General features: G+C 32.7%; 2 protein-coding genes across 2 annotated transcripts; one reads left to right on the top strand and one right to left on the bottom strand.

The window, feature by feature from the left end:
* Positions 1-209: 209 nt before the first annotated feature.
* Positions 210-3633, top strand: LOC8277359 (uncharacterized protein At1g66480). Its single transcript, XM_015723487.3, has 2 exons — positions 210-1002; positions 3054-3633. Exons 1-2 carry the CDS (start codon positions 349-351, stop codon positions 3117-3119), a joined length of 720 nt encoding a protein of 239 aa, XP_015578973.2. The 5' UTR covers positions 210-348; the 3' UTR covers positions 3120-3633.
* Positions 3634-6824: 3191 nt separating this feature from the next.
* On the bottom strand, positions 6825-15161 carry LOC8258179 (putative 1-phosphatidylinositol-3-phosphate 5-kinase FAB1C). Its single transcript, XM_015723478.3, has 11 exons — positions 13889-15161; positions 12893-13687; positions 12619-12772; positions 12195-12539; positions 10739-11464; positions 10318-10649; positions 10103-10229; positions 9810-9974; positions 8122-9657; positions 7752-8018; positions 6825-7375 (listed from the first exon to the last, which is right to left on the bottom strand). Exons 1-11 carry the CDS (start codon positions 14398-14400, stop codon positions 7121-7123), a joined length of 5214 nt encoding a protein of 1737 aa, XP_015578964.3. The 5' UTR covers positions 14401-15161; the 3' UTR covers positions 6825-7120.
* Between the last annotated feature and the right edge of the window lie 1829 nt (positions 15162-16990).

Genomic DNA, 16990 nt, shown 5'->3' with positions numbered 1-16990 from the left:
AAGTAAATTCAGAGGACTTTAATTAATCTAAATATACTTTTACTGAAAGCGACAGCTTACGTACTTTATTTTTCCTTCACTTTGTCAAACATTCTCCAATTGTCTAATATATATGCCTTCTTTGTTGACTAATAAATAACCTTTTAACAACAACTACGAATTTGAAATGAATCCATTTGTCCTTATCTTTCACCTTCTCTCTTTTCTTTTCCCATTAGGCATTAGGCATTAGGCATCGCCCACTTATTATATAAAAAGACCTCATTTTGCTCATGCGTGCTACTTATAGCCCGCCATCTCTAATATCTATCTACCATTACAACCCTACAAGAAACAAGTACCGATTTGATGGGAAACAGTTTAGGAGGCAGAAAGACTGTCAAAGTCATGAAAATAACCGGCGAAACATTCAAGTTAAAGACGCCGGTGAAAGCAGGAGAAGTTGTTAGGGATTATCCAGGTCATGTTTTGTTAGAGTCTGAAGCAGTTAAGCATTATGGTACTAGAGCAAAACCATTAGAACAACATCAAGATTTGGTAGCGAAGAGGCTTTATTTTCTAGTAGAGTTACCTAAGCCACCAACTGAGAAAGTACCAAGAAGGGTCCGGTCAGGGATTCAAATGAGTGCTAAAGACAGGCTGGAGAATCTAATGTTGGCTCGAAGATCAGTGTCTGATCTTACTATAATGAAGAATAGTGCATGTTCTTCTAGCGGCATTGCACCCGATCAGGAAAATGAAACAGACAGTAATGGTTCAATAACGAGGGTGAAAATGAGGTTACCTAAGTCAGAAGTAGAGAAATTGATGAAAGAAAGTAAAGATGACGCTGAAGTAGCTGCAAAGCTTATGGATCTTTGCATTTCAAATGATAAAGAGAAAATTAGGTCTAATCATCAAAGTATTGCTCAAAATAGTGGATTCTTGCAGCAGCAGCAACAAGTGCATAGGAGTAGTAACCATGATCAGACAATTACTAGAAAAAGTGTCAATGCACGTGAGGTAAGTTCTAATTTCCCGATATTTTTGCTGTTTCACGGCATATTTACTGGGTTCTTAGCTGATTTGCGTTATTTTTTCTATTTGTTATGTTATTGAAGAGTTTTAGGATGAATTAAATAATTATTACTATTAGGTTTGATTTGCATAATTTATTCTTTATTATATTATTGAAGAGTTTTTAGGATTGATTAAAATATTATAATTGGGGTTGACATTCATTGGTATGAGCCTCGACGATTGTTTATCTTTTGTCTGTAAGTATGAAAATAAAATTGTTTTTTTTTTAGATATGAAATTGGAGCAGATTAAGGGTAGGGCAGAGAGACATTTAGCTTAAAGTTGGTGAACCAGAAGCTTTTGATTATTTAAGGAATGTTGCAACTTGTAATTGGGATTTTTTTTTCTTTCTCTCATTTCAAAATTATAACCTTTCAAGCAAACTCTTAACTCTGCATAAATAGAAACGAACTCTATGCACTTCACTTGAAAACTAGATTTTTGAATTTGTAATGATACAATTATATATCTGTGTTATTGATCAAACTCTTCTTTCTGGAGAAACTGCCTAGAGTCCAAATATATTAATTACAGGATCCATGTCATTAGCAGTCACCAATTGAACAATGTATAGTTGTATTTATTTGACCTAGTTATGCTAACACTATTGGAACTAGTGAATTATAGGTTTAGAAAGAGCTATCTGGAGTACTTGCTAGTTGGTAGTTGCTGACATTAATTTGAAGTTATTTCATGTCCCTGATAGTACGTAACAGTTTGAGGTCATGTGCTTTGTCTCAACCTCTGACTCTTTGATTTGTGGCCATCTTTAAAGACATCTCCGTCGACCTAGTCTACCTCTCCTTGGCCACGGTCCCTTGGTCGGCCATAAATGGGGCCTTGCAACATTTAACAAGCACATACCTCACTAGACCAAATGGAAACTCAAACTTTTTGCTACGGGACTACTGTTTTATAATGTTGTGATTAAGATTTTACTATGTGGAACTTGTTGAGTTTTAACGACCCAAATTAAGATTATTTCATTTTATAACAAAATAACTCTTCCTTCTAAATAATACAGAGTGCTCTAAATTCTGCTCATTCTAAAAATAATTATCAGAATTAATTTTTTTAATTTATTATTTATGCATAAAAGAAGGACATGCGTATATGCTCTTATAGTGTGAGTAAAATATTAGAGATATATATTACTTCTATTCTTTTTAATTACAATGGACTAAACTATAAATATATTTTAATAATAATAAATATTAATCTATTCTGAGCTAAAGTTGTATTTTTTGGTTATGTCTTTTTAAAATTATATATATATATATTGAAATTTTCGTAGTCAGCAGTAGAATTTGATTAAGAAATGAAAATCTCATAGAATATGTGAAGTCAACCTTTTCATCTCGTTTACCGGGCACTGATGGCTTTACTTAGTTAGATGGTCAATCGATGCCATGGCTAAATGAAAGATCAGTCCTCTTTCCTTTCACGTGCATGAGAGAAAGTTAATTATTTTTGACATAATTAATTTCTTTTTTTCTCTTTTCTTTTTATTTTGGGTTGCATACAACCTTATTTTGTGTTAGCGTTTAATTAGTTTGGTTAATTGAGGTTGCTAACTAAGCAACTAATTGAGCCTAACGGCCTTATGCTTGTCCCTTGCTTAAGATTTAATTATAACCAATTAGACTAGTATAAAGGGCAACAAATTCCAATGAACTTTATGAGATTGAAATTCCAACAGGCAACAAATTCAAATTATAATTATTAGTAGTATTCCTTAATTTAATTGACCGATCTACTGCAAATAATCTTAAATCTTTCTTTAACGGTTTTGGGTTTGGAAAGTTGTGCATTCTTAAGCCGTGCAGGCACGTTTATGTGTCGCCAATAGTATAATATCAAGTCTTCAAATTGCAATAACTTAAACTAATTGTCAGATAATTAATTCTTAAACTGATACTATACGAAAAAGCTAGGTACAGAGTAATTAATAGTCTCTGTAATTCACTTATTTTCTTTCTTTTTTTTCGTTGCAGAAACGTCGAGTGAGTTTCGTGCCAGTAAGTGAAGGAGAGATGCAAATAGCTGTGGCTTCTTATTGACAAGAAAGAAACTATATGTGATTAGAAGTATACATCAGATGAATTACCCCATAAATAAATTAAAGTGAAGCATTCGGTCAAAAGATGGTACTCATCAATTACATGTCTTTCTATGTCTCACTTTTAAATGAATTCTGTAATATCAGTGACTTTTTAATATATTTATATATTTATTGAATAAAAAATTATAAAATTTTAAATTATTTTATATAAAAGAAATTTTCTTTTTAAAAAAATTTTGTATTTTTTATATAATTTTATAATTTTTTTTAATAGACACATAAATATATTGAGAGTACTACGATACTATAGAATTCACTCACTTTTTGTACATAAATCAAAAGGAAGTTTGAGATTATGCAATGAAAGAGCATAGAATGAGAGATGTACCGTTTTGCTTTGTTATAATTCTATAAATATTTAGTATGCTTCTTTTTATCATTTGTTACATTTAGTTAGAGATTGTTATTTGTTTTCTAAAGATAAATATATATTTGCTTGTCTTGTTTTTTTTTTTTACTCTTGTTTACAATAAATAGCTTTTATTGCAGAGAGAGCATATCTTTTTCCATGCTATGCAAGTAATTTTTACTTTCTTTGTTGAAAAGAGAAGTAATTCTTTACTTCATTTAAATAGAATTTACCCTTTTCTTCTTCTTCTTTTTTTTTTTTTTTTTTTTAATTTGAGGATGGGAATTATTATTGAGAAATTCAAACTTAATTGGAATTTAATATGCCAAACTAAATTAGTATAGTATAACTTTCACCTTAAAAGTAAGACCTAATTACCTAAGAATCTCTAACTCTATATACCTTTTAACAATTGTAACCAATTTTTTTTCACTTTTTTCATAAAAACAATTTTGTTTCTAAAATACAATCTAGGAACAGAAAATTGAAAAATCCAATAATAGAAATAAAAATAAAAGATCGCTGGCTCATCTAGCATATCCAAAACACACTGTTTAAGTCAAAATTTCCATCCAACATCTTCCTCAAACTCGTCTTCTTCACAAAGCAATGGTGATGGATCTCCTAGTAACATACAATCTATTTTAAGGCTAATTATTAGTTATGAGGATCCATCTTTACGTGATTAAATAAACTTTCACAAGGTGGAAATGGATCCCATGATATAGAGTTTAATGCTAATTTTAGTTTGGGGTTTGACCAATGAATATTAAAAATTTATTGAAACTTTTTAGAATTTTCTTTTATCTGCCATAATACTAGGATTGGTTCGATTTTGTACCAACCTAGGACCCACAAATGATAATCAACCGCAATCAAGCTCATTTTAACTAGAACCCACTTATATTCTTGCTATTATCATATGCACAATTGCAAGAGCATCATTATCTCTTGTCGCCACCACTACCAAAATGGCTTAATTGTGGTGACGTTCAAAAACAATTTTCTAAGTGAATGCCAGAGTTAATTCTCCAGCATCAGCTTCAAATGCTATAATAATACAGACTAACAACTATAAAAGAAATAAACGATGACGGATGAATTGATTTAAAAACGCTGTCGTTGAATAGAGATTGAGGGATCTAATAGCGTAACCTGCATTTGCTAGAATAGAGACCATTTTATCAATTGCTTGATCGTTGTTGTTTCTTGAACATGAAGATGATGGGGTAGTTTGGAGGCGGTGAATTTAGAGATTTTGGCCGAGCAGAGAGGGGACAAAGCAATCGAGAAAAGAAAGATCTGTTACAAGGATGAGCATATGGTGTAGGAAGACCATTTTCTTCAAGAAGACAAAACGGTTTCACATTGCTAAGTCACTTAATAATTTGCTAACTCATAGAAAGAGATGAGAGGGAATTGAAGCATAAAATCTTTGGAAGTTTCAATTATTATAGTCTTCATTTATGTTAGCAATAAAAAAGATAAAATAATGTAATTATATAATAATTTAGGGAGCAATATGTAAATTTGCATCATGTTTTAGTGTCATCATCAATTTTAACCATTAAATTTATCTTTTCAAATTTTAGCCATTAAACTTTATTTATTCACACAATCCGTAATTGGCCAAAAAGATTTTAATATGTTTTTAGAATATTAATAAATTAATATAAAATATTAATTTTGCAAGTATTTATTTTTCAAATATCATCATTAATAAATTTAATATTTGTCTTTTAAAATATTATTAATTAATAAAATTAATTCAAATTAATTGTAAAACTAATGAGTAATTTTTTTAACCGATTTCATTCATTTTTCTTATTTTGAAGATTGACTAACATATTTTTAGTATAGAATTATTTTTTTTATGTCTTATATTACCCAAAGTTTACTTTTCACTTATCAAATACTTCAAATAAATTGTTTATTATATTTGTTATGTATATTTAACAAACTGATATGATATATATTTGATAATAATTATAATATTAAAATATGTTAACTATTTTTTGTCTCATTATCATTAAATATATCTTTTGACTTTAAATTAACATTATTATTATAAGCATCCATATTTTCTGTAAAATATTAAGAATATATTGCCCATATGCAAGCACAAATATATAAAAATACATTAAGTTTAAATTTGAATTACATTTTAGAATTTAATATGTTAAAATATAATAAAACCACATTTAAAAAAATTATATTATTCGTTAACAATCAATCTTTAATCATAAATTATTAATAAAGACTAAATTAAATAAGACTCAAATTAATAATATTGAATCAAATTATCTAAAAACTTCAAATTTAATAAAATAGATCATATATATTCTAACTCATATTTGTGTTACACTAGTCTTATATTTTAAAATTAAATGTAAAAATAAATTTTCTAAAATTTTGACATTTAGCAAAAGAAATGATTTATTTTAAATTATATATTAACAACAAATAGATGATAAGTGATTTAGTTAAATTTATTAAAGATATTCATGTTTATATTTTTCTTGTGAGAATTCATGCACATACTAAACTTTTGAATAGTAATAGGTAATATTTAAATAATTATTTATCTTGTAAACCAAAAATAGTTAATAAAAAATTACTAGAGTAATAATAGGACATATATATAAGATTAGACTATTAATATTTAGTGCTAAAATTATATTAGATAATAATTTTAGAAAAATGATTGCTATTTATTGATTGAGTGATATTAGATTTTATGTAAATATTTTAATTTATTTAAAATATTTTTTAATATAATATTAGATACTATTTTATGAAGTTTTTTTAAGAAAATATTAAGAAAATTTATTAGTAGTATGTCTACTAATAAAAGTAAAAAATATATATATTAAAAAAATTGATTTGGCAATAAGACTTTGATTACAGGATATAAATTGATAAAATTTAGTTAGATTTAAAAAATAAATAAATTTATAATAAAATAAAAAGAACAAAAATTAGTAAAAATTAAATATTTATATATTTTAACAAAATTAAATAGATAAATTTTATTATATATAGGATTTATGTATATTTTTAATTTTAATTACATGTTAATCTGTTTGACCTATTATTAGAGATAATATTATTGTGATACCAGTGTCATGATGCATAAAATCAATTGCTTGTAGATCCATATTTCTTACCTACAAAAAGTGAGGGAATTACTAGGTGATTAATTTTGATTGATTAACTTTTCCTTTTTCTTTTCATTCGTTAACTTTCCCTTCTTTCCTTAGCTTTCTCATAAGACATATAAGAGCACATTGCAAATAGAGTAGAAATAATGCAAGGCATATCAAAGAAGCACTTTCTCTTTGAGGTGAACCTTGCACATATATAAAAAGATGTACAAAGGTCTCAAAAAGAAAAAGAAAAAAAAAAAAAGATTTTCTGTTCCCTCGTACACAGATAATTTCAGCGGTCAAGGGGTGGAAAATTTTTTGTACTGGGAAGGGATTGATGTTCCTTCCCGTCCCACTTATCTCTATGCTATTATTAACACCATCTATCAATGAACAAATGCTATTTTTTTTATCCTGAATTGAAAGAATATGCAATTGTTCGGTTCATGAAGACCATTGATCAGGAACAGTAAGAAAATATGAAGTCATTGCTTTTCTGAATCTTTTCTTGTATTGTATCGGAGAAACAATTGTCGGGGAAGCATTTTTCGGACCTCCAAGGATTCCAGATGCCTTAACCCATGTCTCTAAATGCTTGTCCCATGTGTACTGTCTCATGAAATCAATGATACCTAATACCAGCTCCTTTCTCTCATGGTCCACCCCAACCAGCAAAGAGTAGTCCATAACATCAACCGACTGCATCCAGATATTGTGAACAACCATTAACATGAATGATATAACAGCTGAAAGAACGAACCAAATATAAGCAATGACATGAATACAGCAAAAGACCACCCCTTAACTTTGATGTACATGTCATTTTAGATTCAAATTATTTCACAATTTGTTCGAGTCTTAGTTGAAAAACAGAGTTGAGACGATATCTTCTTTGCAGTGCCACCAAATGCAAAAAGAGGAAGAAGACAGTTTCTAGAAACCACGGAAGGTGTTTTGGTTTCTATTTTAGACTCAAGTTTAACATACAAATAAAACCTTTTAAGAAAAAACATGTAAACCAAAGATCGGTGGACCTAATGACTAAATTCAAAAGTTAAAAGCAAAATAAGCTCACCGCCAAGAAATTAGTATCATTCCATATAGCTCTCTCTAGGCTTCTCTTCGCCTTGCTTCCAAGAAATATTGGTTCTGTACGCAGTGTTTCTACCAGATTCATATCTAACAATACTTTGTTTTCCCCAGTTGTATCTGGGTTGTAGCGGGATCGGGCAGAACCCTTGAGATCGTAGACCCTTGCAATACTTCTCTTAAAGAAGAGATTTTCCATTACCATTACATCCATTTTCATTTCCTTGCCACCTTTTAAGTGCTTTACAGTAACCTGCCATCATAGAATGAACGAGAAAAACAAGTTTAGGTACATGGCCTTCACATCCAGTCACCCAACAATGAATGCATGCATAAGTGACAAAATGAAGCCTAACCTGATAAATACCAAGAACTTTTGCAAGGCAAGTTGGACTTCTTGAGCTAAGAGAATCTGTTAAGTATTTGAAGTATTCTGAAGCAAATTCCTCAAAAGAGTCCAACTCAGTCTTTTTCACTTGTTTTATAATGAATCTCTCATCCAACGACTTGGCAAAATACACATTGCTTTTTCCTCCTTGGGCACTCCATCTTTGACAGCGACTCAAGGAACGTACAAAATCCACTTCATTGGGGCAGCATTTCTTCCTAAGAGAATCAAATTGCTTAGCAAAATAACAAGTGACAGAAAATTTTACTTTCCCTGCAGCAGTTGAAGAATCATCACCAAAAGATATTGCTAAATGTGGTGATCTTTTGGAATCCATAAACAGAGTACCAATGGATGATGAAGGATCTTCAGACCCATAACTTCCATATCGGATATAGTCCATGTCCAGTGAACCAAAAGATTGCCAGGTCGACAATGTCGAAGTTGCAGATTCTTCCTTGTAGTGCTCATTCATACCCCAGCTTCCTTGATTCTCATTTGACTTATCAGCAACCCAATCGTCATATTCCTTGGAACTAAGGGCATATGATACTATGCTGGCAGGATCATTATCATACACGCCAATAGCAATATCATTTTGGCCCCTCGGAGGAAGCAACAGCCTAGCTCCTCCCGTCATATGAGATGCAGAGGAGATAAAAGAGGATGAAGAACTGGGAAGTAAATTCAATTTCTGGGCCTCCAGCGGCAATGTTTGGGAGCAAGCCCTCATTGCATTTAAAACAGGATCTCGCACCATACTCCTGTAATCACCAGATGCATGAAATGATTTGAGAGTTGACAAATACAATGAAGAAGGAGGCAATCCTTTCCTGATTCTTTCTTGTATTCTCAGTGCAGAGTCGAAAGAATTAACTCTTACTGGTGCTAGCATCTTCTTAAGAGGATGATTATCACACATACTCATCTGCTTAACAGGCCCAACTTGAAATCCATCAATCTGAGACGCAGATGGAGGTTGAATTTTGTTTAGGAGTTGGTCAGTACCTGTCCATGCAGAATCAATTCTATCAGACAGAGTGGAAGCTTTGGAGGGTATGTCATCAAAGCATGTCCTATTTACAGTAATTTCCCCATCAGAATGTGCTTCCTCCTCTCTGTTATGATGATGCAAAGTCGACATAGAATCTTCAGCAATATACTGTTCAAAGGATAGACTATTTTTATTCTGCTCTAACAGTAGGCCATTCCCAACAGGGTCTTCTTGTTTTGCATAGCCACAGGCATTTTCAACATGACCATTCTCAGGTTTGCAATCTTTGCAAGTATCACTTCTCAACTCTTTCAGCCTTGCATTAGATGCATCCCCATGAATAGCCTTGATAACAGAATTTGTCTTAAGGAGAGAATCCAATGAATAAAGCTGACGATCCCAAACATGTGAACCAACTAGCAGAGCACGTCTCAGGCTATTAAGTTCTAGAATGTCTAAAGGTGTCTGACCCAGTTGTGAACTCCCTCCAATATATACTTGTAGTATGCCCTATTTACAAAGAATTCCATTAAAAGATTCATAACTTAAAAATCACACACAACATGAACAGGTTTACACCACAGGCGCTTGGTAAGACATGGAAGACATCTTAGGTACCAATGGTTTATGAATCAAGGAATTATTCCATTGCATATACTTACATTGTAATGATTTCTTTCTTTTCTAAGTTGATCTTTCAGCTCCACAATGTGATTCTGTAACTCATTCAAATCTGATAGTTCGTTTCCAAAAGACTTGCTCTTCTGTTCCATGCTGTCAAGCACATCAGAAATTTCTGCATAGAAGGCTTCCATATTGCCCAAAAGCTGCAACAGATTACAAAGTTTCAAAAGAAAAAATGATAGTGAACTTGAAAACATGAACAAATTACACAATCCATTCCATATCAAGTATCAATCAAAATAAAAAACCAAGCCAAGATTCTTAAAAGCACCTCAGCTGCCTCTTTTTTTATCCACTCTTGCTGAATATGGCCATTGAATTCAAGCACTGGAGGAGGCAAATAAACATTAAGGATATCAATTGGGGAATAGCGGAAGAATGCAACCATGCTCCCAAACCTGTCAGATGAGAGCTTTCATGGATTACCAGCAATTACGCTCAATGGGTGAAAAGAACTAATACAATTCAAGAACTAATAGAATTTACCCATAGAACCTAAGGCAGTCCCTCTGCAATGAATGACCACAAGGAGCCACGCGATTAGCAGTTGCATGGTTTGAAAAGCTCAGCTCCAAAAACTTTCCAAAAGAAAGCCCCCAAGCAGCATCTGACATAACCACTCTACGAGTTGCAGGTGGAACTCCATCTATATGAGCACACCTTAGGCATCGGTGCCACATCCATATCTTGCCATCTCTTTCCCCAGGTAGCTTTAAAGATGAAAGGGATCTAACATTGATTGTAAGATTTCCCTGCTGGTGAGTATAACATAGTACATGTGCTTCAGCTGGCTCCTTACAAGACCTACAGTAAGAAGTCTAGGAACAACAAGTCCTGTTAATATACATTTAAGCATCAAACAGATAGCAGGGAATCATAGAGAATCAAGGAAACCATAATGAATCACCTGATCAAAGAGGTCATCGCGTAGATATCTTCCAAGTGGTTTGTCAAAAGATCCATAAAACTTTATGCGCAGGAGCCGTGAACGCTCACATACAGTTCCTTTCAGTACACAACGGCTAGAAAAAGAGACTAATATGCTCTGGTGTGTGTCAGTTGCTGAGAAGTAATCACTAGACACTTCATCTTCATCAATCCTCTCTGATTTTGAAGATTCATGAGCCTCCCTAAGCCGCCTTTCCTCCTGAGCAATAACATCTTGCAAGTCTTCAGCTGCAAGGCCTTTCGTAACAGGAGGCACCATTGGCAGATTTTGATCCTCAGATTGATTTGTAGTAAACAAGTCATATCCCACATTAGACACTAAATCATCATGGAAAGCATTATAGCATGTATTCGCTAAATCCATGGAACCAGGAAATAGAGGAGAAACATTGCTAAATGATTTGGATCCTACATGCTCAGATTTGAGATCCACAGGTTCCTCATCTTGGGTGGAAGCATCAGCTATGGCATGGCAATTAGTAGGAGGGATAAGTGAAATGGCATTATCAGCAGTTGCCCTCTCTGGTATAGCAATTGAGTGCTTAAGAGTCGTCTTAGGAAGACTTGCACCCTCATCAGCAAGGAAGGAAGTTTCTAAAGACAAATGATAGGCTGCAAAAACTGCATATTGAACGACATGCTTAACCTTCTTTAGTTCTTCGCGTGATGTACCTCTCAGGAGGACCTACAAGTAGACCATAATAACTTAATAAAAGACTAAACCAAGTTCTGAAAGTTGACGCTCTCAATTGGCCAATTGCCCTAACAAATAACAACACCATTCACAAATTCATAGACAGATATGCAAGGTCAGGATTATCAAGTAGCAAAACTAACATCCTAGAGCGGATTACCTAACAAAACAGTACAGCTAAGCTTACTGTGAACTGAGAAGTGTAGGTGCAATACTGACCGTTAAAGTGAGCCAATTTAAGCATAATCAAACATTTCAAGATTGTCAACCCCAAGGACAGCAACAGACTTCCTTATCCACTGCATTATATGCATTAAACGACGAAGTAGAGAAGAGATTCTCAGGAGAGAGAGAGAGAGAGAGAGAGTTGAGATATAATTGCTAAAAATCAATTAGAGGGATTCACCCTCTATATTGTGCAGGACCACATGGAACATAACCAGAAAACTGTAGAACAAAAAAAGATTGAGTGTTGACTTAAAATATATTTGTTTTCATAGACAGAATTGATTCTATGCAACTGGATTAATTAGTAGAAAGTTCAGATGTAAATGCAGACAGAAATCCAGACAACCGGTGCTCCATATCCAGATAGCAAAGACACATTCATGCCAAAATAAGAACATCAGTGAAAATGTTGCGCCTCTATATGTTTTAAAATCTCATCCCCTCAAAATTCAGGTTGAGCAAGAACCTAAATTATCAGAATAGAATACACTACCGTGCATCCTAAACGCCTTGGACATCCTTCAAAGAACATCAATGTTTTAGATGGCTTTTTGTTGAACTGATTGGCAGTCTCGTGTTGTTCAGACACTCTCTCTACTCGGAACAATTCACAGTGCCCCAATCGTGCGGTAGAAATTTTATCAATTGATGCACTGATAAATGCACCAGTACACCGAGCTATACGTTCCAGTAAGGGCTTTTTCACATTAAGCACCAGAGAGATTTCCTTAGCCAATAGATATTCTTGGGCATATGGAGATACACTCTTCTCTACTAGCACAACATTTGGGCGAAGAGCCTCTATCTTTGACATAATCATCTTGATATGATCATTTTCCTGTTTAAGAGACAAAAATTTAGATCCCACATGAATCAACCAAAAAAGAATGGGCATAGCAGCAGAATCGTGAAGGTACCTGTTGCACCAAGGTATTAAAAGATGCCAGCTGATTCACAACACTTTGATATTCAAGTGCTCCTCCTAAAAGAAGTAATCTTGGGTTTTTGTATTGTGTAGTCATGCGCTTATGCTTTATATTTTTTGTACAAACTACTCCCTTCACAAGGGTGCTGCAAGTGCAAAAGAAATTCATAACTTAAAGATTGATGATGCATAGATGTAGAGGGAAAAGATTTGGAAAATAAACTACAAAGAAATGAAACATCTTCATAAGGTTAATCAAATTATACCTATCACTAGGAGTTCCTGATGCTATACATTTAACCTTTACATAATCACCAGGATCCATACTGCCTCCTCTGCTAGTATCTGGTTTCACAAAACTTGCAGCTTGCCATGCTATTGCAGTAATTATGTCAAGCCAGTCCTCGCCACCATCCTCCTTGCAGATTTTAATATTCTCCCCCTGTAAAAGCTGGGATACAAGAGCCCTAAAATGCCCATGTATCACAGCTCTGAGAGGCTCCTTGTTACCCTCATTATGTTTGTCCTTTGATGGAAACATACCAGAGAGGCTACTAGTGTATGAGAAAAATGCACCCGAGTCCCCAATATCATCATCATCATCATCATATGTAAAGAAATTGCTCTCCATCTCATCGTTTTCGACCTCGGGAGGTGGAGGAAACCAGATAGAGCCATTGCTTTCAAAGTCCAATAGCTTTTGAGACTTGTAATATTGATTAGGCGACATTGACACATCATCAGAGTAATCATCAGGAATTTCTGGATCCTCAGTCCCTTTGTCGGGTCTTAAAATAGCCAGAGTTTGTTGATCAAAAGGACTGTCATGTTGAGACAATGGGCTTTCCTCTTGTCTCTGCTGTACAGGACGCCCAACTCTATAGGAAGTAAAATCTATCCTAGAAGGGCTGTCTAAAGGACTTGATCCCACTGACTTACAACTGTAGAACTCAAGTCTAGCACTAACACTACTTGAATCTATATCTGAAACATCATGATAGTATTCACTCAACGGGCTGTAAAAGTGATTCCCAGAATCCTCTGCCTCTTCTTCATCACTCCTACATAATTAACATGCACAAAAAAGACATGAACAACCAATATAAATTTATAAAGAAAAAAGGATATAAAAACTGAAAGAGGAATATGCAAACTCCAATAGATGATATAGGATGTTTGAAAAATATACAATTAGTGATAGAGCAGAAATATGCATCACTTGGGTACCTACATCAATTACATAATCCAGCAAGAAAGAATACCTGCTTGAAGAGTTATGAGCAGTGAACGAGGTCATACTCCTGCTACTTACTGCAAGGGGAGAATATCCACAATCCCGGGATTCGAGATAGTGGGAAAGACGATCACTCTGGACTGACTCACCACTGTAAGAAGGGGATGGAGGCTCAGGGCTCTCCCTAGGAGAGTCTGAAGGATAAACTTTCTCGCTACTCTTTCTCCCACCTTCACGTCTCATAGGAATCCCATTACAGAACTTGCAGGATTTGATACCCTCACTATGATCACCATTGCTTTTTACAACTTGGGACTCCTCAATGACAGCACATTTGACACACAACCACCTACCACAACTTCGACAATTGTATCCATTGCACAAACCAGCGGTAAAGTTTGTATTACATTCACAACACATTTTGGGCATCTGATCCAATTCACAAGATAAAGAAGAAGATGGTAGATCACTTGCACCCCAAGATATCCAAGACTTAACCTTTACTAATAGATCTGTTAGTGATGTATCAGGTATTCCCATAGAATGTAAAAAACCCCAACAAGAATTACAACCCAGTATAAACCCCAACTTGTTTTTTTTTTTTTTCCTTTTTCTTATCCTAAACAGCAAACCCAACAGCAAAGAAACTACAGTTGACTGTTGACTCTTGATCAGATGTTTCGTATGAACCCACAAATAAAAATGGTGGGTGATCTAAAAAGGTGAATTTTCTTTTGTTTTGTTTTTCTTCTTCTGTTTCTTTTTTTTTTTTTTCTGGGTTCAGTGTAATTAATGTAAGAAATTAAGGGAAAGAAAACGCTCCAGGAATCAGAAAATAATATCCAAGGAGTAGAACTTTCCAAGATTCAAATCTGATAGTATCTACACCCAAAATCTATCACCATAAAACAACAAGATTTTGCAGCAGCAACAACAAATTAAGTTTCTTTTTCTTTAGATAACAGTTAGAAGAAAAAAAAATTAGAAACGAAAAGGCACTAAAATTTAACCGATCCCAGATTCATCAAGAATGCATCCGCAGATCGACAGAAGCATATCAAGAATCAAGAAAAGTGTAAATGAAGTGAAAGAAAGATTTAAATAAGAGGCAAAATGAGAATGAAAAGAAGGAAGAGAATAATAAGTACGGAGAAGTTTATGGAATTTGCACGCATCTCTATGGTTTCTTTTCTCTTCTTCTCTACTTCTCTTTCTTCTAATGCTACTAACACCATCTTTTCTGGTTTCTTCACTTTCATCTCTTTAATCTCTATTCTTTATCTTTCTCTTTCTCTCTCTCTATTTTCTTTTTATTTTTCCTCAAATAAAAGCAAAGCACTCACTCTCTCTCTCTCTCTCTCTCTCTCTCTCTCCTTTTGTTTAAATAGAATTTCATGATCTTGAATTCTCTTTCTCTTTCATTCTCTACACTTCCTTTCTTGCCATTTGGATTAGGGTTTTTATGTTCTCTCTCTTCTTTTTATTGGTTGCTTTTTGCTCTGTTCATTGGTCAGCCATTAATACAATATAGATGCTTAATTCCTCTTTTTCTTTTCTTTTTCAATTTTCTTTTTTGGATTAGGCTGCGCAGTGAATGATAGTAATTTATTAATCAAATAGCAATGCTCATTCATGCCCTCAGCAACTATAATTTTAAGCAGATGATTTTGTATTTATACACAATTAATAAATAGAATTGTTTAGATAGTGGAGTAGTATAAAACAATTCAATTTATTTTTTTATAATACTTATCTACCTTAATATAAATAATTTAATACATTTAAAGTCTAGTTTAAGTGGGGAGAGTTTTATTTTTTAGAGTGAGAAGTTTCATATTCATATGAATAAAAAAAAGAAAAGTTTCAATATAATTACCCTGTAATTTAATATATTTTTATTTTGAAGATCTGTAATTTATTTTTTATCATTTTAGTATAATGTGAATATGAAAATTAATAAATAAAGTTAAATTGTATAACACTGATAGAAAATATTAATGTGGCAAAGTGAGTATTGCATGACATATCAGAATTATTTAATATTATTACACAATTTAATTTTTATTTAGTAATGATTATATTCACAAGATATTAAAATAAAAAAAGACAAATTAAATATTTTAAAATAAAAATATATTAAACCACAAGCTAGTTTTAATATAAAAAAATTTAAAAATATAAACAATTGAAGCAATTGTGTATCTTACTTTGCCAACATATAAGAAAAACACATAAATTAAGGTACAAAACATTTATTAAGATTAATTCAAATTTTAAAGGAATAAAATACTTCTTAAAAGGTAGCTTTCATAGTCTGGAAGCAGTGCATTTTTAAGGTGGGATTCCTGTTATCAGCAGCATGTCTACCATCCTAATTTCCTTTTATATTAGCTAATAAATCTCAATTTTAAGGTTTAAACTCAATATAATACTAATGTTATTCAAGGGGTTAACCTCAGTTTGGAGCGGAATATAAATAGTGTTAACATTAAATATGACAATATTTGACTAGATTCAACTTAATCACATTCCTTTATTAGCATGTGATCTTGAAATTCCTTCGCCAATTAACTATTTGGAAGGCCAATTTTGACGAGCGTGTGATCCACGCTCTCCGTTGACAATTGCTAGAATCTGTGACTTGACTTGGCGGGTGGTTTAGTTTGCGGGTCAATCCACACCCGGCATTTTTCAAGCTATGCTTTTTTCTTTCTGTGAGAACTTGGAAGTGCGCTCTTTTCATTTAAAAAGATTTTTATGTTTAATAATAAATTAAATAAAACTAACCTAATTAAAAATTTCATCGTCAAATCTACTATAGTAAATATAAAAAGTATTTTCGTATCTATGTACCAAAATTGTGCCAATATATATAAGGCATTCACATTCATTAGATAATTAAAACCTTTTCTTTTTATTGTAATGTCCAAACATATTCATAGCATGACAATTAAAACAATGATTTAATAATTAATTGATGCATATAATTTATTACAGATTTATTGATATATATTTATTAATAAAACTTGATTATATTATGCTTTCATTATAAGATTAAAGTCCATTAACGCAATAAAGCTTCTTTAAGCATTCAAGCACACGGTAATTTGTAAAAATTGCTTCAAGTATT

This window comes from Ricinus communis, chromosome 5 (genome assembly GCF_019578655.1).
Source record: "Ricinus communis isolate WT05 ecotype wild-type chromosome 5, ASM1957865v1, whole genome shotgun sequence".
Taxonomy (NCBI): domain Eukaryota; kingdom Viridiplantae; phylum Streptophyta; class Magnoliopsida; order Malpighiales; family Euphorbiaceae; genus Ricinus; species Ricinus communis.
The sequence above is the reverse complement of the archived record's forward strand: the minus strand, read 5'-3'. Positions and strand labels throughout refer to the sequence as shown.